The 23,293-nt window shown below is 36.1% G+C and overlaps 1 protein-coding gene across 2 annotated transcripts in view; it reads left to right on the forward strand.

Moving 5' to 3' along the window:
* The window catches only part of EVI5 (ecotropic viral integration site 5), a 191,778-nt gene that overhangs the window by 52,861 nt on the left and 115,624 nt on the right, over window positions 1-23,293 (forward strand). For both annotated transcript variants that reach the window (XM_040627036.1, XM_040627037.1), the window contains exons 3-9: window positions 5,924-6,113; window positions 6,757-6,981; window positions 7,796-7,870; window positions 13,590-13,715; window positions 15,353-15,496; window positions 16,776-16,865; window positions 16,974-17,071. In XM_040627036.1, the coding sequence (XP_040482970.1) occupies window positions 5,924-6,113; window positions 6,757-6,981; window positions 7,796-7,870; window positions 13,590-13,715; window positions 15,353-15,496; window positions 16,776-16,865; window positions 16,974-17,071 (948 nt within the window). The remainder of the gene's footprint in view (window positions 1-5,923; window positions 6,114-6,756; window positions 6,982-7,795; window positions 7,871-13,589; window positions 13,716-15,352; window positions 15,497-16,775; window positions 16,866-16,973; window positions 17,072-23,293) is intronic.

Raw genomic sequence — 23,293 nt, forward strand, 5'->3', positions numbered from 1 at the left:
TATTCCTGCTGGGCTAGTATTCTTTTCCTTCCTCTTACATTAGTCAAATGGAAATTAAGATGGGATGGAAAGGTAGTTTCCTGTTTTGCAATAAATCTGTGCAAGGCAGTGAATCCACGTGCTCTGGAAAGAGGGAAATAAGTACGTTTTGAATAGACTTCTCAGTAGTCCGAGAACCTATGAGTAATGCTGTATTACCATTTTCCCAGTTGTTAGCCTCAAGTCTTTGGAAATTGTTGACATTTTCAGGTAGTATGCACCCTCTACTACCATGTCAGAATATTTTAATTATATTGAAACTAGGTGGCAACCTGTTTAGGAGTCTTTCTGAGTTGTTTCATCACTGTATTTAGCAAAGAGGAGTAAAAATACTTGATTCTAACTACACATTCTATAAAGTCTACATTTACTTTCTTTTCTTTTTTTTTTTTTTTTTTAAAGATTTTATTTATTTATTTGAGAGAGAGAGAGACAGAGTATGAGCAGGGGGGAGGAGGCAGAGGCGGAGGGAGAAGCAGACTCCCTGCTGAGCAAGGAGCCCTATGTAGGGCTCAATCCCAGGACCCTAAGATCATGACCTGAGCCGAAGTCACACGCTTAACCAACTGAGCCACCCAGGTGCCCCAAGTCTGTATTTTCTTAATGAGTGTCTAAATTCTTTTTCTGTGTACTATGACTTAGAAGCTCAGTGGGGAGAGTCTTGACAGTATCAATTCAAGTATTCTGGAAAATTTTCCAGCTCTCTAACAGAAGACTTCTTCATTATACCTGTAGCACTGAAAAAAAATTCTGAAGTTTAGAAAAGTCTGAAATTTGCTAGAATGGGGCGCCTGGGTGGCACAGCGGTTAAGCGTCTACCTTCAGCTCAGGGCGTGATCCCAGCGTTATGGGATTGAGCCCCACATCAGGCTCTTCTGCTATGAGCCTGCTTCTTCCTCTCCCACTCCCCCTGCTTGTGTTCCCTCTCTCGCTGGCTGTCTCTATCTCTGTCGAATAAATAAATAAAATCTTTAAAAAAAAAAAAAAGAAATTTGCTAGAATGACCAACAAATTAGAAAACAAAAAAAATGGAATAATGTTCATATTTTCCTTTCTTTACTAAATAGATACATTTGGGGGTTCCTGGGTGGCATGGTCGGTTAAGAGTCTGACTCTTGGTTTTGGCTCGGGTCATGATCTTGGGGTCCTGGGATCCAGCCCCAAGTCAGGCTCTGTGCTCAGCATGGAGTTTGCTTGGAATTCTCTCTCTCCCTCTTCCTATGCCCTTCCTGCTTATGCTCTCTCTTTCTCTCTCAAATAAATGAATCTTTAAAAGAACAACAAAACAAAGTAGATACATTTAATATATAAAAAAAATCCTTTTTAAAGTAATGGTCATCACTTTAAAAAAAGTTTTAAAGGGCTTTCACCAATTGAAAGCAGTAGTTTCTCACCTAACTGTCACTACTTCTAGTGTCATTACAGAGGCAGTATTTTCTATAAATTTTTATAAAGTTGATATATAATTTGTAATTAGAGAAATGCTCAGTTCTTAAGTATAGTTTGTTTTGACAAATTTGTGTATAATCCACATGCCCATTAACACACAGATGATTTCTATCATGTTAGGAAATTCCTGTCATCCCAGAAAATTCCCTTGTCCCCTTTCTAGCAATCTCACCCCCTTGAAATCTCTCTTCTGGTTTTTATTTCCATCTATATATTTTACCTGTTCTTTTTTTATTTAACACTTTTTTGAGCTATAACTCATATACATACAATTCACTAGTTTAAAGTGTACAATTCAGTGTCTTCATAGTTGTATAATCATCACTACAAGAACGCACATGTCCATTAGCAGTCACTGTCCTTTCCTTCTTGATCCTCTTACTTCTACTCCAGTTCTCAGCAACAACTAATCTACTTCCTGAGTTCTAGATATTTTATATAGGCTGGAATCATACAAAATATTTCCTTTTGTGACTTCTTTCACTTAGCATAATGTTTTCAAGGTTTGTCCATGTTGTAGCATGTACAATATTTCACTCCTTTTCGTGACCGTGTAATACTCATATGGCTATACCAGTGGTTTTTTTTTTAAAATCCATTTAAATGTTGATGGACATTTGGATTGTTTCCACTTTTTTGGCTAGTATGAATAATGCTGCCATGAACATTTGTTGTATAAGTTTTGTGCGGCTGTCACCGCAGGAAACTGCACGTCCATTAGCAGTCAACTCCTCTCCCTTCTTGGGCATAGGTTTTCCTTTCTCTTGGTTATATGCCTAGGAGTGGAATTGCTGGGTTCACATGATAATTCTTTGTTTAATCATTTGAAGAATTACCATACTGTTTTTCAAAGTGGTTTACCATTTTATATTCCTATAAGTGGTGTCTAAGGGTTCCTATGTCTCCATATCTTCACCAACACTTGTTATTATGTCTTTTTATTACAGCCATCCTAGTGGTTGTGAAATGGTGTCATATTATGGTTGGCTTGCATGTCCCAAATGATTAGTGATGTTGAACAACTCTTCATGTGCTTATTGGCCATTTATTTATCTTTTTTTGGAAAAATGTGTATTCTGCTTCTTTGCCCATTTTTAAAATTGGGTTGTTTGTCTTTATCATTGAGTTGTAAGAGTTTCTTACATATTCTAGATATAAGTCTCCTGGGTTGCAAATATTTTTTCCCATTCTGTGGGTTTTCTTTTCACTTTCTTGATGGCATCCAGGAAGGTATGAAACTTTTTTAATTTTGATGAGTTCAATTTGTGTGTATATGTGGGTGTGTGTGTTGTGTTTATTTATTTATTTAGTCACTTGTGCTTTTGGTGTCATATTTAAGAAGGCTTTACCTAACCCAGAGTCATGAGGACTTACTCCTATATTTTCTTCTATACTGTACTTTTTCTTGAACTTCATATATATGGAATCATGTAGTATATGCTTTTTTGCATCTGGCTTCTTTTACTCAACCTGTCATTTATAAGATTCATCTGTGTTATTATATGTATCAGCAGTTTGTTTCTTTTTATCGCTGAGTACTATTGCAATGAATGAATATATCACAATTTGAGCACTTATTTTTTCTGGATATTTGGGTTCATTCTGGGTTTTAACTATTATGAATAAAGCTTCTATGAACTTCTTCAAGTCTTTCTCTTGTTGGCTCATATGAAAATGTATTTAGTTCTTCAAAGTGGTTGAAGTATGCCATCAATATATGACAGTTACAATTGCTGTCATCCTAGGCAACACTTATTATGGTCAGTCTTTAAAATTGTAGCCATTCTAATGTATACATGACTTTAACTTGCATTTCTCTGATGACTAGTCTGTTACTCATTTAAACAGCTGTGTTGTTTGCCTTCTTAATTATTCATTTTAAGAGTTCTTTGCATCTTCTGGATATTAATCTTTTGTCAGATACATATGTTGAGAACATTTTTTCTCAGTCTATGCTCATGTTTTCATTTTCTCAAGGGTATCTTTTGAAGAGCAGAGTTTTTAAGTTTGATGAAGTCCACTTTATTTTTTAATCAATTTTCTCTTTTATGGTTAGTATTTCCTTGTGTCTCATTAACACACTTTGCCTTCTCAAAGGTTGTAAAGGCTTTTTTCCTGTTTTCTTCAAGGAATTTTAATAGTTTTAACTTTAATATTCATGGCTATTGTCCATTTGAGTCATTTTTGTATGTCATGTGAGTTAAGGCAGGGACAGTATTTTAAGTAATGTAGTATCTTTATTTGGAATACTTCATTTATATATTTTTCTTACAGTTATTTCACTGTCCTCTGAAGAGAAACTGCTTTACCTTCTTCCCTAACCACCCATGATTGCACTTGGCATTCCTGCATATACCAGAAGTTATAACTTGGCAATGTCTGAGACCTTTCTGACTCTCTAAAAGCTTTTTCATCTATATTTCCATTATATATCAAACTTATATTTAGCTCGGGAAATACCATTATTTTCCTTTTAACTGCATGACTCTCTATTGATGGTAGTGCTGTAATTTAATTACTTGGCATATAGCAAGCACTCAAAGAATAATGAACTGAAATACAGGACTTAAGTTCAAGTTATTTCAGTAAAGTTTGTTTCTCTATTCCATTTAGAATTCTGAGGGATTAGACTCATACATAAAAGTATTTACATATGTACACTAATTTTTTCCACAAGATGTATTGTGGACTTACTGAAATAATATCTAAGGAAAAAACAGTATTTAAGTAAACATAATCATTATTTTTTTTAATAAAGAATATTTATAGCAAATAATTGACCCTTAATTTGCCTGATTGTATAAATTTTTCTGTTTCTGGCAATGCTTGGGATATTTTATATAAATTTTTGTTGAAATGGAGATGTATTAAATTATCCCATAAATAAGGATAGAATTTGTTCAGTTTGTGTTACTGTGTTGTATTATTGAATATGACATATTTGGGATTTGTAATTTTTTTTAATATGGGAATTTTGATTTTATTTCAACTCAGTCAATATTTAATGTACTTTGTACTGAGTTAAATGCTGTCAGGGTTATAAGGATGAGTAAGTTATAAATCTCCCATACAAAGGGTGTTTCTTAGTCTGATCAGTAGGGTTTGACACCTATGTTTCTTTTCTTTATTATTTTATTTATCTTAAATTATTACTGGGAGCATTTCTTGCATCCTAAGCAGATGACTGTCTCAAGAAATTACTGGAAGTAAATAGTAGCCATGTTAAAAACACAAATAGATTTTTTAGGACCCTTATTTGAATGACATGTAATTTACATCTTTATAGTGATGGAGCCATATTTTCCAACCTTTCTTTATAGTCTGTTTCTTTATGAAAGAAATAATGGATTTGATGTTGTGATGAGTCATGGAATTTATCTCTGAAATAATCTTAATTCATCTTTCAACAGATAAGGAAACATGAAGGCAATAGGGCCTTAAGAGTGAAGAGGTCTTAGTTTGAGAGTGCAAACCTAGTGATAAATAACAGCTGTTAATTGGCCTCAGTTTTTGGGAGATAGTAAGGATTATAGAGATTGAGTGGATAAAAATCCTCCATCAAAAGCGAGAAGCTCTTACTCTGCTACACCTTGTTGTTCCTATGCAGGAATATGGGCCTGGTTTTGCCCTATCTTTTTATTTTTCAAGAAGATCCCCAGAATTGTAAATAAATATATGTGTGATATATGGGTATGTAAACAAATAAGTGAAATTTTCCAATTTTAATATTAATAATTGTTCAATTTATACAAACACTGCATGGCCAAACAGAACACTTTTTGTTTGGGCAGATTTATACGTGGGTAGAGAAAAATAAAAAAAGAGAAGGGATTTGGATATCTAGCCCAGGACATATTCTAAACATGTTAGAATTAGTTCTTTCACAGAATTTGTTATACCTGTTCCAACTGTAGTTTCTTTTTTCCTGAAGACCTCCCAACTATTTTTCTTACCAGATTTCTTCTAATTTGTATTTTTAATAGAGATGAAGGGAAATTATGATGGGACTAATAGCACTAAAATATGTAACATAATTTACTATCAAGTTATGAAATTGCGGGGTACCTGGTAGCTCAGTCAGTTAAGCATCCAACACTTAGTTTTGGCTCAGGTCATGATCTCAGGTATGTGAGATCGAGCCCATGTCAGGCTCTGTGTTCAGTGCACAGTCACCTTGAGATTCTTTCCCCCTCCCTCTCCCTACCCCTCCGCCCTCCCCCTACTCTCATTCTCTGTCTCTCAAATAAATATATAGTCCTTAAAAATTTTTTGAAATTGCTATGCTTAGATGAAAAAATTTTATAGATGCCAATCAGATATTATGAAATTATGCATATTCTAAAACCATGGCTATAGTGAAGCTCTAAGTATCATCATTACTTCATCTCCTATTGCTGTGAAATTAGAACTTGAGCAATTTTTAATTATGTTTTAGATTGTTAGAGACGGATAGTAAGTCTTTAAGATCTGTAAATGGGTCAAGAAGAAACAGTGGCTCCTCCCTTGTATCAAGTTCATCAGCCTCTAGCAACCTCAGCCACCTTGAAGAAGATTCTTGGATTCTTTGGGGAAGAATTGTTAATGAATGGGAAGATGTACGCAAAAAGAAGGAAAAGCAAGTTAAGGTATTCATATTCTTTGGTGACGTTCTTCCTCTTATCCCAAAGGGGCATCAAGGCATGAATTTATAGAAGATTTTTAAAAAATCAGATTCTAGTACTTTCCAAGTGCCATAATAAAGAGCTCTGCTTTATATTTTTCATTTATTTGTGCCCATAAAAGTTTTGACTTGTAGATATCAGTTTTTATAGATATCTCCTAATGGTAGAAATATATAGCTGAAAATTATTTTAGAAATTAAGTCCTTGTGTTTTATAGATTCAAGAATGAAGTTGTAACATCTGACATCTTTGAATTATCGGTATTTTACTTTTTTTGCCTCAAACACCTCTTTGAAAGATAACGGTTACTGTGCTTTCATTCACAGCTCTGCATATAGCTTAATAGCTTTAGAGGCCTTACTTTGGGAGAAATGTCAAGAATTTACATTGGCATTGTAGCCCTCTGACCAGAATAAGACACACCCAAGGGCCAAGTCTTAGCCTTGGTTAAAAGGTTCCCTAGTATTAAGAGTAGCTTTGTGAATTATAAATTTTATAAAGTGTTCCACTCCAGTCCAACCCCCAGTAAGTCTTCTTTGGCTTTTAAAGTAGGAGATTTAAATGGTTCATTTAAAAATTTTTATTTTACTTTTATTTTTATTTTTAGGAGCTTGTTCGTAAAGGGATACCCCACCACTTTAGAGCAATAGTTTGGCAACTTTTATGCAGTGCACAAAGTATGCCAATTAAGGATCAGTATTCAGAACTCCTGAAAATGACCTCACCGTGTGAAAAATTGATCCGAAGGGACATTGCTAGAACTTACCCTGAACACAATTTTTTTAAGGAAAAAGATAGCCTTGGACAGGAGGTTTTATTTAATGTAATGAAGGTAAGTTCTGTTTATTCATTTTTTTTTTTTAAAGATTTTATTTATTTATTCGACAGAGATAGAGACAGCCAGCGAGAGAGGGAACACAAGCAGGGGGAGTGGGAGAGGAAGAAGCAGGCTCCTAGCAGAGGAGCCTGATGTGGGACTCGATCCCATAACACCGGGATCACGCCCCGAGCCGAAGGCAGACGCTTAACCGCTGTGCCACCCAGGCGCCCCTGTTTATTCATTTTTTGAAATGAATTCTCAGAAGATTGAAATTATACATATAATGAAGCATGAACCCTCACCACAATAATCAGTTTCTTTTGCAAAAATTTGCTGTTAACCTAATTTCTGCTTTATTTTTGATGCTCCATTACTGTCTAGTTTGGAGAACTTAGAAAATTCATCACTTTGCTTGGTACTAGTTGGTTGAAATCAAATAACCTGTAAATCACTATACACCATAGAATGATCATTTATGAAAATGGATAATTTATCCTCTGTGAGTTTCACGATCTAAGAACAAAGTTTTCTGCTTACTGTGGCCAGCACTGTTAAAAGTTCTTAGCCCTTAAACATGTGCCACAAATTCCTTTATTTTCTTTTCCTTAGGAGCTGTCAACTTCTAGTTAAGAAATTGTCAGAAGAAAATTTTATATAATAAATCACCTACTTTTTAAACACTTATAGGATAACCTGTACAAGCAAGCAAACGCTTTTCTAAAAAAATAAATGGTCTCTACTCCACTGTCTCACAATTTTTAGGTTTTTAGAGAAGGAAGATATAATACATCCTGTTAAAGTATTCTCAACATTTTTTGCTTTTTAGGCATATTCTTTAGTGGATCGTGAGGTTGGTTACTGTCAAGGAAGTGCTTTTATAGTTGGATTATTGCTTATGCAGGTAAGTTAGTATAAGTATTAAGTGTCTCATTAAGTTCTTTATTGAAGTTGGATTGGAGAATTTAAAAATCATCCTTGTTTTTATTAAGCGTTTGACACTGGGCATTTTTCCCTAGGCATAATTTAAATAGGGATATTTAGTTTGCAGTTTAAAATATTAAAAATGTTGAAAATAACATATGTAGTAATAGCCTGCCACTAAACAAAGTTTCAGCTTCTTGTTATCTATATTTGGACCATAGTATTCCACTAAAGCCTGTATCTACTTTTAAATCTTAAATTATATGTCAATATTTAATACTCATCTTTTCTGAACCAAGGAGGACATGATTGAAGTGTTGGTATGAAAATCTTATTAATATCATACATCTTTGCAAATTTACACAGAAATTTTGATTGTCAAAGAGTTGTGGGCTTGTTATGCATATCTTGGTGTAGGCTCTAAAATAGAGGTACTCAGTTATTCTTACTGCCCCAGAGATATAACCTATATTTCCATTAGCAGCGAATAATTTTGGAGTGGGTTTGGGTGGGATGTTTTCAGAAGTCAAGGACAGGATCATCAGTTAATATCTTTGAATGGCAAATAGTGTTTTGTTTTCTCTTCACCTTTGTTGAAATTTTTTTTTCAAGTCCGTCATACTCTATATTATTCTCAGATTAAAATGTAATCTGAAGAGAAACCTTGGAGATAACCTGATTTGAGTCATATATATGCTGGGTTTTGTATCTCAGTACTACACTGAATTCTGTGAATGTGGGCTAGATTATTTAATCTCTCTCTGAGCCTAAATTAGGAATACTATCTACTTTCAGATTCATTGTGAGGTCACATGAGATAATAAATGTAAAGACCTAGCATGGTGTTTGCCACATAGTAGACATGCAATAAAAGTTCAATGACTTGTCCAAAATCATTTTTCTTGGTCGATAAAAGCAGAGTAGGAATCTGAAACCGTTTCCCCATTCTTTGCTTCAATTTCCCAGCAGTTCTGCCTGACTTTTAAAGCTCTGTAACTGTCACACTACTTTTCTGAGTAGCAAAAGCCTGATGTCAGAGACACTGGTTTATAACAAGAGTGACAGATTTTTATTTTGTTTTATAACATAAGAACTACTACCAATTGTTGTAGTATAATTGTCCATTTCTGGGTGACACTTGCATTATAAATAATAAAAACAAAACTAGATTTGTTAATGTTAAGGTATAGTGGTTTTGTACAATTGTGATTTTTCCTAATTTGTAATTGATTAGTATTGGTAGGATTTTTACTGTTGAACTCAAGCATTCCTGTTATCAATCCAGTGATTTTTTTCATAATTCTATGCCTTTTACTTTCATATTAGCTCCAAAATAACTTTTCAGTAGTCATTTCTATTGAGCATTTAAAGAGCAGCTTTTCCTTACTTGAGTTAGGAATCTCTTAACAGCAGACCTAGCTCTGTAGGAATCCTAAGGGGCCATATTTTCCTTCAGGATACTGTAGGCAATGCTGGTAGTGGTACTTTTATTTAGTGATTAATTTACTTAGCTAGTATTGTCAATGGCAACTAATACATTACCATAATAATAATTTTCTAGCCCAGGGCCATAAGCTAGAAAGTGTGGTACAGCCAGATTCAAAAGTCCCCTGTGTTTCTAAAGCTTATTCTTTTACACCCTTTTACACCCTTTGCTATATTGCCTCCCACATGTTAGCTTGGCAGCACAACTCAGAGTCTGAGAAAAAATTTTGCAAAGTTAGCTTAATTAGTACATGTTGTTTTAAAATAGCCAAAAGTGCTGGATATATGTTTTGTGTATATCTTAATACTCCTGTAAAATTGGGTAGATTTTGTCCCGGTTAGACCTTTGCAAAAGGCATGGATTCTCGTTAGGTCAGTGTCATAGAGAAAGTATGTAGTAGCATGTTCGCTGTAAGATTCAAGTGCCCAGATTTCTAATAGAAGGAAGTGGCTATAAAACAACTAGATGATTGTTCTTCATATATGTATTTTACCTGGTGTCCCACTTTTTCACTTTGTGACCATTGTTTCAGTCTTTTTGAGAAGGGGTCACCGATTTTTTTTCTTTTTGGTCTTTCATTCAATTACTTCAACTTTTTAAAAAATATTGTCAGTTCCCATATCAATGCTGTTGCAGAGGAGGAAGGGAATGAAACTTTTTGATACGTTCAGAAGAGAAGAAATTCTTAAAGACAAAGAAATTTATTCATTCCCACTGTGACTAGAATGAGGGGTGGTAGGAGCGGAATGCAAAGGGGAAGGTGGGAGAAGAGGTTAGAGAAGTAGTAAGGGGTCATGTAATCGCCACTAACATGTTTGAGCAGTAAAGTGAAATGGTCTAATTCATGCTTTGAATAGATCACTCTGGCAGCTCTGTGCTGTATGGGGAATAGACAGGAAGGAAGCACAGGGAAGTGGCAGAGTGACCCATGAATGATGTAGGAAAAATACTGGGTTCAAAGCTGATGGCCTGGAAAGAATTCTTGAGATGTCTTTGGTGCAAAAGGTGGTTTTATTAAAACATGGGAACAGGACCTATGGGCAGAAAGAGTTGCACTGGGGTCATGAGGAGTGGCCCATTATATACTTTCAAGTTGCGGGGGGAGGGGAGGTTAGGGATAGCGTAGGTTTCTAAGGAATTTTGGAAACAACATTTCCAGATCCTTGAGTGAGCTAGCTATTGTTGGTAAAAGGTCATTTATTACTGTCTAATAAAACCTTAGTCATGAGACCTTTCAGATGTATATCGGTGGGTCATATGTTTGGGGGATGATTGCCAACATGTATCTTGGAGGGTAGAGATAAGGGAACTTTCCAAAGGAATTTTTATATGTTAAAGTAGACTTACAGGATCCTGGGGGGTCGGGCTAAGATTGCCTTTTGCCCTTAGCAAAGTATTAACATCAAGGCAGCTGAGTTCCTTGAGGAATGTCGCTCTGCCCATGTCACAGACTTGTCAGTGGGGTGGAATGGAGAGACTTTTCTTCTGTTTTTGTTTCCCACATCAATGATGAGGCTCTTGGAGTTGTCCAGTTACTCTTTTGATGGTGGTTTGGGCTGTGTATAGTTGGAGGTGGTTGATTCTTGAAATAATTTTAATTTAGAGCCAACAGGAGTTACTGATAGATTGGATGTGAAGCAAAAGAGGAAGGAGACTGTGATGACGCATATGGCTTTTGAGTGGAAGTTTGGGCAAGGAATGGCAGAGTAGGAAATTATGAGTGGTCTGAGATGTCTTTCAGACATCCAAGTGGAAACGTAAGTTGGGCATTTGAAAATATGAGACCAAAACTAAAGTTTCAGGCCATAGAAGAGAGAGTAGAGTCTAGGGGTTATAAAATGGGTGTGGATGCAGGTAGGATGATGGTGTGAGAATGGGAAAATTCTGTTCTAATTGCTTCTAATTTTTAAAAAATTGAAATACCAAATAAGATCATTAGCTTAGAGTTGAGTGGGAAGGAGGTAATGGAAGCTTGAGGACAGAGAAGAAAGTTTGAAATGGTGGCCTAGGAGAATGAGAGTAATTGAATTGGGGAAGTAAAGTGTACCAGAAACATTAAAGATCCACTGACATGAGTGGTCCTGAATTCAAAGTGAGACCAGCCAGCATGGTTAAGTGTTTTGTTTTGACCCAGCCACTTTCTGCTGTCTAGATGTGGTTGTAGAGTTGGATTTATCCAAGGGTAGAGTTTTTCAGTTGGAATTATTACTGAGAGGAGAGCAAGAGTAATTGTGGATATAAGTGAATGACTAAATATAACAGGGTAGGTAGCAAAGAGCACAGGAAAGAATTGGGAACAGAAAGAAGGTTAGTGTGGTATAAATGAGTGATATGCTTGCAAAGTCATATAGCTGTAAATACTCGGTGTGTATTAATCTTCATTGCAGCCCTATGAAATAATTGCTATTATTTTACCCTTTTGATACATGTTGAAACTAAGCAAAAGAGAGGTTAAGTAATTTGTGGAAGGTCACATAGCTATTGAGTGGGATTTGAATCTTACGTGGTGTGGTTCTAGAGTCTGAGTAAGGATCACTGGAGGAAAGGAAGGCAAAAGATCTGCTAGGCCAGGCAATTAACTCATGAAAGTGAGTGGGGTTTGGGACGGTGACCTAGATGTTTGTAGATACTACAAAAAAGAAGAGTAATAATTAATACCTACAGGTATTGTTTCAGAGAGAAGGGGGAGTTAATGCAATGACAATGAGTCAGTGAGGTCCAAGAAAGGACATATACCTCTCTACTCCCGGGCTTCTTCCAGTGCTGTGGGAGAGAAAACAGCAACCTTAGGGGAGACAAGTTTCAGTTAGAGGAAAAAGGTAAAAGAACATTTGGTAGAGAATTTGAGGATCTAGGTAGGATATTTTGTTGATGGCTGGTTATGAGTTCCAGAAAGTGCTGCGGAAAGGGTTTTAGGGAAGGCTGGATATAGGGTTAGATTAAGGAGCAGTAGAACCACATGGGTTGAGAGTTCTGGGTTGTTGGGCTTCTTGCAGTGAAGTAAATCAGTAGTGCTGTAGGGCTTGATGGGATTAGTTAAGAATGGTCTCCAAGGCAGAATTGTGGCTGTGTGTGTTGGGAGGAAGGAAGGAAGTATAGGTTTTACCCACAGTAACACTTGATTTCTATCCATGGCTGTGTCAAGGCCAGTAAAAATGTTATTAGAAGCAGTCTTTAGTAAGAATACCTAGAAAACCCTTGAGGTTTCCTCTTTTAAAACACATTGATATAATGCGAGTGAATGAGCATTAGAAAATTAGAAAATATTCTGAGTATCTGTGTAGCTCTTACATTCATTATCTTATTTGATATTTTTCTTGTGAGTTACACATAAAATGTGAAATTGGTACTTTTAAACCTTGCTTACAGATTTTTTGACAATTTATTTTACGTGTGTGTGTGTGTGTGTGTTTTAACACCTATACTGTGTTATATCATTTCGCTCAGAACTGTTGAAAATTTTCCCATCTCACATAAGGTAAAAGTCCAAATCCTTACAGTGGCTTCTAAAACCCTATGTAATTTGGTTCCCTGTATTTCTCCTTCATAACCTAACCGCCACTTGTAGAATTCCTCCTAATTAGTAGTCTCCTGTTTGGTGTTCCTTGAGCATGCCAGTTGTGATTCTACTTGAAGGCCTTGTGTTACTCATTCTCCCAGGACTCTTCTTTCCTCAGTTGCTCCCTTATTTCTTCAGTATTCTGTTCAAATGCTACCTTATCAAGGGACTTTCCCTAATCTGCCTACATAAATAGCAGCGTATCTTCCAGCATTTCCTGTTACTGTACTCTATTTTATTTCTGTAGCACTCAAAACCATCTGGCATACATATTGATTGATTTATTACATGTGTTGTCTGTCTCCCCCCAGTAAGATGTTCAGGTTCCATGAGGGTAGAGTGTTTATTTTGTTCACTGGTATATACCCAGAAAAACAGAAGTATCTGGCTCTAAATGAATATTAGTTGATTGAATTCATGAATTAGGCAAGTGAGGCAGTTAATCTCAGAGGTTATAAGATTTGTTTAACTTCTCATTCTGAGAATGGGAGATTAGAACCTTTTGATTCCTAGTTCATTGTTCTTAACATTGTATCACATGGCCACTCAAAACGGTGTTCACAGATGAATGGGTACTTGGTTTATATAGAATTTAGCTTATTTGTGTATCACAGAACATTAACCTGTGTTGCTTTTTTTCCCCTCCTAATGTAGATGCCGGAAGAAGAAGCTTTCTGTGTATTTGTTAAATTAATGCAAGATTATAGACTTCGGGAACTTTTTAAACCAAGTATGGCAGAATTGGGCCTTTGTATGTACCAGTTTGAATGCATGATACAGGTAAAGTTGTAGTGTTGACAAGAAGGCATATTGCCTTTATATTCGCATCATCTTGGTTTGAGTGACAACCAAGCAAATTTAATGTTAAAAGTATTATAGCAAATGAAAAATCAGTGTTTTAATAATGTGATCATTTGTTGATTGGTTAACACAGTTTAGAGCTCCTTCCTGGTTGGATGCTATTTGCAGGTAGATCACAGTCTGGAACTTGACTGCAGTTTTCATATTCAAACTTTAAGCATTTGTGCCAAAATCTGTCACAACCACATTGCCTAAAATGAGTTTCCTTTTTATGCCCTATTGTATTCTGTTGTTATATAGACTATGCTCTCACAGGAGCTCATGACATTATGACACTGACATCAGTTCATTTCCTTTGAGACTTGTCTGTTCTGGTTCTTTCAGTCCTTTCTCCTGCCTTTCCCTTTTTATCTCACTCTTTTGCTAGCCTGTAATCTTTTCTTAAAATAAGGCTTTTGTGTTGCTAGTTTAAGACCAAGAGTCTAGTGACTGTGTGAGGGTGTATAGAAGAGGAGGGGAGGAATCAAAATCAAGTGAAAAATGTTTTTTGGAATATTTTACCTTTCTGGAGTTAATTTACATATATATGTAGTAGACTAATGTATATATTATTAACTAATACATATATATTGTATACTAGTAATATATATGGTAAACTACATATATAAATCAGTTTACTATATTGTCCTGTAACGGTGTAAGTATTTTCATTTACTTAAATTTCAATTAGATAAGCAGAACTTAAGAATATAGGTTAATATTTCAGCTGACATGAGAGCCACTTTTACAAGTCTCCTTTTCCCTGGCAGCCTTACCGACAAGAATTTTACAGTCCTTTCTTTTGTATGTGTGGTGGGGGGAAAAAGGGATATGCAAAATGTTGGCACATTTTAAAGAAAAAGACAAAGTAGGTCTTGAGATGATTCTTGGTTAAATTTTTCTCTCTGAAATAGTAGGGTTTTTATTTTTTTGAGAGAGAGAGAGCATGAGTGTGCATGAGGAAGGGGTACGAGTAGAGGGAGAGGGAGAAGCAGACTCTCCACTGAGCAGGGCTCTTGTGGGACTGGAAGATCACAACAGACCTGAACCACCCAGGCGCCCATGTACGCTTGTTTTTAACCCAAATAATCTCTCTTGGTTTATTTTCAGTTAATGTGTCATTTATGTTTTTAATTACTGGAATTGAGGAAGCATCTGTATTTTAGGTGAGAAAGTAGTAAGGTAAGGATGGGTAATCAATGGTAGATAGCACCCGAATGTATTTCAGCATAACATTTCTTTCCTTTAAAATTTTTTTTGGAATTATTATAGTTTATAGAAAAGTATTGAAAATATCAGACACATGTTCTACCAACATGATTAAACAAATATTAAAGTTTTATTTACTTGTTTTGTTATTTTTATTAATAAATGTTACACATACAGCCTAAGTTCTAACTCCACATCCTTTTACCCTTCTTACCTTCCCTCATCCTGAATGTATCAATTTCTGCATCTTTACTTTTCCAAGAGATGCCTGATCTTTGTGTTTGATATTGACTTATCTAGTATAAACACAGTTATCTGGTTAAAATGCTCAGTTTCACAGTGTTTTAATGAATTCTTTTCTTCTCTAGGAGCATCTTCCAGAGCTCTTTGTGCATTTTCAGTCACAGAGTTTTCATACCTCAATGTATGCATCATCCTGGTTTCTGACTATATTTCTTACGACTTTTCCATTACCAGTTGCAACAAGGATATTTGATATCTTTATGTCTGAGGTAAGCTAAGGGGCAGACTGTGCAAAGGAATCATTGGGTTAATCATTAGCGCAGGGCACTGAGGAGAACAATAAAGGAGATCCGTGTGTCCCATACTGAACTACTTACTGGATATTCTCCTTTAAACCTGTAACAACCCTATCAGGCACTGTTAGTACATTTAATAGATGATAAATGAGGAAGGTTAAGTGGCTTGTCTGTGGACACACAGCAGGTAAGTACTGTAGTAACCGTCGTTCAAATACAGGCAGTCAAAATCTGGAGCTACACTCTTTTTTTTTTTTTTTAAAGATTTTATTTATTTATTTGACAGAGAGAGAGACAGCCAGTGAGAGAGGGAACACAAGCAGGAGGAGTGGGAGAGGAAGAAGCAGGCTCATAGCGGAGGAGCCTGATGTGGGGCTCAATCCCATAACACCGGGATCACGCCCTGAGCCGAAGGCAGACACTTAACCGCTGTGCCACCCAGGTGCCCCTGGAGCCACACCCTTAAACAAACCTCTGTATGATCTCCTGATTGATTCAGTGAGAATTAGTGAGAAGTGAAATTTGCCTTACAGTTGATATTATTGCTCTGCATCTGTTACCTAAAGAGCAAGAAGTAATGAGTATAATTAAGTTTCTTCTGTTCCATAAATATATTGCAGGTAGTCCTTTTAATTGTCATTGTCATGTTGTAGTCATCCTTTGTCTTTTATTCTATATTTTGGATGAGAAGGTAGGCAGGTAAGTTAGGTGACAAATGGTAGGTAGCACTTGAAAATATTATTAATTACTATTAGCAATCTCTCAGGGGTGGCTGGCTGGCTCAGCTGGGAAAGCGTGTGACTCTCGATCTCAGGGTCGTAGAGCTTACGTAAAAATAAATAAGCAAACCATCTTAAACCAAGTGTTAATTGTTGTTACTCACATCTTGGGAAGATTAGCTTATATTACCTAGTTAAATTAGTTTAGTTTGGAGCCAGCAAACTGACCGTCCTGATTCAGGTACCACATCTGTCCTTCCGCTTATTTTTGTAAATAGTTTTCTTGGAACATAGCCATGCCCATTTGTTGTGTTTCTCTGTCTGCTTTTGGTCTTAGTGGCAGAGTTGAATATTTGTGACAGTAACCATATAGCCCACAAAGCCTAAAATATTTGCTATCTGACTTTTTTAAAAAAAGCTTGCCAATTTCTAGTAAGATCCCCAGATGTTTACCTTAGTATTCTTTTGAATGATTAGTTTTTGTCAATGGAGGATTAAGACAAATTTGGCTTTATAAAAATGTGTTTCCACAGGGTTTAGAAATAGTATTTCGAGTAGGATTAGCACTTCTTCAAATGAATCAGGCAGAACTGATGCAACTTGACATGGAGGGGATGTTACAGGTAGGTCAGTTCATGATTTCTTGAATGTCTTTAGATTTTACTGTTAATTAGTTAATAATAAATAGCATTAAGTAGTTCTTATACTTTTCTTTGATCGTGTTTTATTAGCACTTTCAGAAGGTCATTCCACATCAGTTTGATGGTGGTCCAGACAAATTAATCCAGGCAGCTTACCAAGTCAAGTATAACTCAAAAAAAATGAAAAAGTAAGTATTTTATATTTTGGTTTTTAGTCATGGATGTTTGTTGAAGCATATAGGGGATTAAATAGAAGTGTCAAAATAGTCCAGCGATAAGTGCAGTTTTCTTCCTGTAGCATTTTTTTCGGTGGTACTGGTTTCAGTATAACAAAAATTTAATGTTGGAATTTCATACTTAGTAGTGGTGCTTGGGACCATTACCTGTGAAACTCCCCTTTCCCATTCCACATTGACTGGAATTAGGAACCTGGTAAATGTATACCTGTGAGTGTGCTGTTATTTTGAAAACCAGTTCTGTGGTGTGATCCAACTTCATTGACATTCTTTTCTGCTCAACCCGACTGTTAACTTAAGTTCAGGATTAGCCTGACCAACAAGGTAGGCATGAGGTTTAGATTGAGAATTTAAGGGTTTTTTAAATTGTGTATAATTTTCTAATGAAACTTTTCTTGATATATATTTAATGGAAGTTCAAGGTAAGCAGTCTTGGCTACCAAAGATTAATTTTTTGAAATATGGTTAAAGTATTAAGAATGACAGCTCTTGTTCCTCCAGATTCCAGTATTTAAATAAATCTTAGCCAGAGGTCAGAATTGCCATTCCTGACACTACTTTCTGTGGTACAAGATACTTTAAAATGATAGCAATACTATATGCTAACAGTTCTCAATATCTTCACTGCCGTAACATAAAATTCCGTTCACGTGTATGACATACTTCCAAGGATGTTCCTACCCCAGGAAGTATATTAGAATGTGAGTGTGAATTATGTTATTAAAATTAGCTGTAGGGACACCTGGGTGGCTCAGTCTGAGGTTAAGCGTCTGCCTCCGGCTCAGGTCATGATCTTGGGGTCCTGGGATTGAGCCCCACATCGGGCTCCCTGCTCAGCAGGGAGTTTGCTTCTCCCTCTCACCTTCTTCCTTGCTTGTGCTTGCTCTCTCTCTCTTTCAAATAAATAAATTAAATCCTAGAAATAAATAAATAAAATAAAATTAGTGCTCATTGGCAAAAACAAGCCAATTTATGAGCTTTCACTATTAATAAATTACTTGAGAAATTTCTAAATTACGTTACACCGTGATGTTGAGACATTCTTGACCAAAAAGCAGTTCTGTTCTATAATTGATAAAACCTTTAGGAGCCATGTCAACTTCCAGCTCTTGGTAAAACCACATTTAAATCACACTAGCCAAAAAAAGAATTTATTTTATTTTAATTACAGAGAACAACATAACTGATTTTCTTTTTAGATTTTATTTATCACCAGTATAATCCCATTTCTGAAATTTTAGTTGTTCTATTTACTTATCAAACTTACGACCCTCTAGTTCTTTCACTCTCTTACTCATACAGTGTCTCTGTTCCACTTTAAGATCTCTACTCTGATGTTAAATTCTTAGGCTTTGGTTTTTTGTTGTTGTAATTTTTATTTTGGTATACTTTTAAACTTTTTAAAAAGTTATAAATAATATGTGTGTGTGAGTAAAATCCATACCCATTTTTAGGGGATCCATTTGAGAGTAGGTTAAGATATTGTGCCCTTTTTTCTTAAATATTGAATGGATGTGTACTTCCTAAGAACAAGGACTTCTGTTTTTTTTAGCAGAACCCAATAGTTAATCAAAATCAGGAAATTATCATAGATATGGTACTATTACCTAATTCCCAAAGCATGTTCAGTTTTATCATTTGTCTCAGTACTATTCTTTGTAACTGTCCCCCCTTTCAGACCCTAGCCTAATCCTCTTTCTGTCCACTCCCTACCCCTCACCGCCTTGGTTTTGGATCCACTTTAAGTACTCCAGGATCATGTATCGCATTAATTGTGTCAGATCAATCTCCTTTAATCTGAAACGCTCCCTCCACTCTTCTTGTATGTCTTGACCTTGATATATTTGAAGAGTACAAGCTAGTTATTTTGTGGAAAATCCCACAGTTTGGGTTTTTCTGACATTTCCTCATGAGTAGATTCAGCTTGTGCATTTTTGGCAACTATACCAATGATGTGTCTTCTCAATTAACCAAGCAGTGGATATATGATACTGGTTTATCTCAGAATTGATGATGATATCTCTAAGCACTGGATTAAGGTGATATCTGCCAAGTTTACTATAAAGTTATTATTTTGTCTTTTATTGTTTCCAGATGTTTTGAGATTATATAGTATCCTATTCCTTACCATGCCTTCTCTCACCAGATTTACATCCATTTATGATTTTCTCACTCCCTCATTCCCTCTTTAATAATTGGCATTCTACTGTAAGGAAGAGCTTTTCCTTCTCTCTAATATATTTATTCATTTATTTATATAAGTGTGAATTTGTGGGCTCTTTTTTTTATTTGGTGAATTATAATTCATTACTCTCACAGTTGTCCCTGCTTTTTCCAGTAGGAGTCCTCTCAAGCTGGCTGTTGTGTCCTTTTGACATGTCCCCATGACTCTTTTGAGAATTTCCTTATTTTAAGACAACAAAAAGCCCCAGGCTCATCTTGTGCCTTACCCACTCCTGCAAAGCAGCAAGTCATTTCTCCAAAGAGCCTTAATTTCTTTTAGTAAGCTTTTAAAACGTAGCCTGAAGGTAATGGATAGACACTGAAGCAGTTGGCCTCTGGGAGTGGCATGATCCAAATGAACATTTTAAAAATGTCATCCTGGTAATAGTGTGCAGAAAAGATTGAATTATGAAACTGGCAGTAGAGAGAACAATTATGAGGTTCCTCTAGTAATTAAGGCAAGGTATAATGAAGACCTAAAAATGCTGCCAATAAAAGGAGAATGATGTAGCTCTGTAGCTACTTTGAAGTCTCTTTGTAGAAACCTTCTAAGCACACCTTGACTAACTGATCAAGGTCAATATCAATAGTGATATCCTGGTGATAATTTGTACCCTTGATATGACGTGATGAAAAAGGGACTGACTTCTGTGGTCTTCTTCCTCCAAACCCATAACCTCAGTACAATCATGAACAAACATAAGAGAAATCCCAATTGAGAAATTTCTTCAAAATACCTGACCAGTACTCCTCAAACAAAGTCATCAAAAACATGGAAAGTCTTAGAAATTTTCACAGCCAAGAGGAGCCTAGGAAGACATGGCAACTTAATGTAATGTGATTCCCTGGATGGGATCCTAGAATAGGAAAAGGACATTAGACAGAAATTTAGAAATCCGAATTTAGTATGGACTTTATTTAACAGTTTATCAATACTAGTTCATTAATTGTTACAAGTGTACTATACTAATATAAAATGTTAAACAGGAGAAACTGGGGATAAGGTATATGGAAACTCTGTACTCTTCTCACTTATTTTGTAGATCTAAAATTCTTCTCAAAAATAAAGTTTATTAAAAAACCATTATCATTGCAGTTGAAGAGGGAATGATAGAGCATTAAGAAAGTTGAATTGAGCATGCTTGGTGACTGAATTGGGAAGCAAGGATTAAATGATGATTTCTAGTGTTTTGTTTTAGGTGCATGAGTGACTCATGATAACATTATCACCTAACACATAACAAAATATTCACTTCAAAGTAGGCACTTGTGAAGACTGTAAACTTCAGCAGTGCAGCTGTTGTTCAAACATTTTGTACCTCTTTAGAGTCTTCTATAAATTCTTTTGGATATCCTATTCTTTTAGATATACTAAGGTAAGAGACATGGTAGTATAGCAGTCAAGGATGTGCCCTTAGGCAAGTTTCTTAATCTTTCTAAGCCTCCAAATGAGCCTAACAACCTGCATTAAAAAGTCAGGTTTGTGGGAGAATTGTGGGAAGATGGAGTAGAAGGCACCAGGAATCTGTCTCCCACCTAGAAAACAATTGCAGTGACAGAATCTGATGTGACTGTTTTGGAACTCTGGGGCTTATTGAAGCCTTGTAACTTTTAGGGGAAGGCTTCGATGGTGAATTGTGGTTAATTTGGTCAATTTCAACTCTTAGCACATTAGCACCCCTTAACACCATCCTCTACCCTTCAGCCACATGGTAGACAGGTGTGCTTGTATTTCTGGAGCAACCTTCATGTAGCTTGGGTGGGCAGGGTGGGCAAAAATGCCCTTGTCTTCTAGATGTCAGGGATCTGTGTGCTCTGATCAGTCATTGCTGTTTCTGATCACAGGTGCAAGGAAGTGAGTAGCCATTGGTGTTGCACTACTTTCCATTGTTGCACATCCCCTCTTCCTCCAACTGAAGTAATTGCCAGGAGATTTAAAGGGCATCATCCTTCTCTTCCCTTTTTCTTTTCTTCCCCTTTTGGGAGCCAGACAGGAAAGACTAGGACATTAAAAACAACTGCATATATGGGGGAAATTAGAAAGTGACTGTGTATGCCCAGGGAATGGCTCAGAAAAGTCCTGAAACAGTTTATAGCTCAGGTTGATCTTCAGCACAAAGATAGCCTATAACAATCAAAAAGACAAAATCAGTAACAAAAAACAGCAAGCTCTGGGGAGAGGGAAGACTATGATTTCCTGAGTTACCACATTACTAGATTCAAATGTCTAGTTTTTAACAAAAATCACAAGGCGTATGAAAAAAAAAAGGGAAAGTATGGCCCAAAGGAAAAGAGTATTGACACTTGAACAACATGGATTTGAACTGTGCTGATTCGCTTATATGCAGACTGCTTTCGATAAATGCAGTACAGTACTGCAAATGTATTTTCTCTTATAATTTTCTTAATAACATTTTCTTTTCTTTAGCTACCTTCATCTTGAGATTACAGTATATAACATACAAGAAATATATGTTGACTATGCTATTGGTAAGGGTTCCAGTCAACAGTAGTGAAGCTTTTGGAGAGTCAAAAGTTATACACAGATTTTCACCTGTACAGGGGTGTCAGCACTTCTGATTCTCATGTTGTTCAAGGGTCAGCTGTAAAAAGAAACTATATCTGAAAGAGACTTGATGGCAGATAAAGTAGACAGAGACTTTATTTATTTTTTTTTTTTAAAAAAAGATTTATTTATTTATTTATTTATTTAATTTATTTTTTTATTTGACAGAGATAGAGACAGCCAGAGAGAGAGGGAACACAAGCAGGGGGAGCGGGAGAGGAAGAAGCAGGCTCATAGCGGAGGAGCCTAATGTGGGGCTCGATCCCAGAACGCCGGGATCACGCCCTGAGCTGAAGGCAGACGCTTAACCGCTGTGCCACCCAGGCGCCCCAGTAGACAGAGACTTTAAAAGAAGCTCAAAGAACTAAAGGAAAATGTGGGGAAGATTAAGAAAAAGATAGATGAACAAAATGGAAATATCAGTAAAGAGATAGAAAACCTAAAAGGAAACAAAAAAAATTCTGGATCTGCAAAGTCCAGTAACTGAAATGAAAGATTCATAGAGTGATTAAAAAGCAGATTTGAGCAGGCAGAAGAATAAGTGAACTTGAAGATAGAATATTGGAAATTACTGAATTTGAGGAACAAAAAGAAAAAAAAAAAACTGAACAGAGCCTAAGGGGACCAACATACACATCGTGGGAGTCCCAGAAGAAGAGAGAAAGGATCAGAGAGAATATTTGAAGATACAATGGCTGAAAACTTCCCAAATTTGTGGAAAGACATGAATATAAACATCCAAGAAGGTCCATGAACTCCAGGTAATGTGACATCAAAGAGATCCACACTGAGATACATTATATTCAGACTTGCAAAAGACAGAGAAAATCTTGAAAGCAACAAAAGAGAAGCCAATCACCACATACAAGGGGTTCTCAATAAAACTACAAGACTACAAGCAGAGTTCTCATCATAAACTTTTGAGGCCAAAAGAGAGTGGGCCAATATATTCAAAGTACTAAAAGAAAAAAATTGTCAACCAACAACCCAAATCTGGCAAAACTGTCCCTCAAAAGTGAGGAAAAAATCAAGACATTTTCAGACAAAGGCTAAAGGAGCTCATTACCACTAGACCTGCATTGCAAGAAATGCTCATTCATGCAGGGTGAAAGGAAAGGACACTAGACAGTAACTCAAAGTAGTTTCAAGAAATAAAGATCTTAATTAAGGTAAACGCATGGGTAATTATAAAAGCTATGATCGTAACGGTTGTAACTCCACTTTTTGTTTTCTGCATGAATTAAGACTAATACATTAAAGAAACCTGGGGTGTCTGGGTGACTCAGTTGAGTGTCTGACTCTTGATTTTGGTTCAGGTCATGATCTCTGTCATGGAACTGAGCCCCATATTGGGCTCTGTGTTCAGGCACAGAGTTTACTTGAGA

This window comes from Ursus maritimus, unplaced genomic scaffold, assembly GCF_017311325.1.
Source record: "Ursus maritimus isolate PB19 unplaced genomic scaffold, ASM1731132v1 scaffold_12, whole genome shotgun sequence".
In the NCBI taxonomy this organism is placed as follows: domain Eukaryota; kingdom Metazoa; phylum Chordata; class Mammalia; order Carnivora; family Ursidae; genus Ursus; species Ursus maritimus.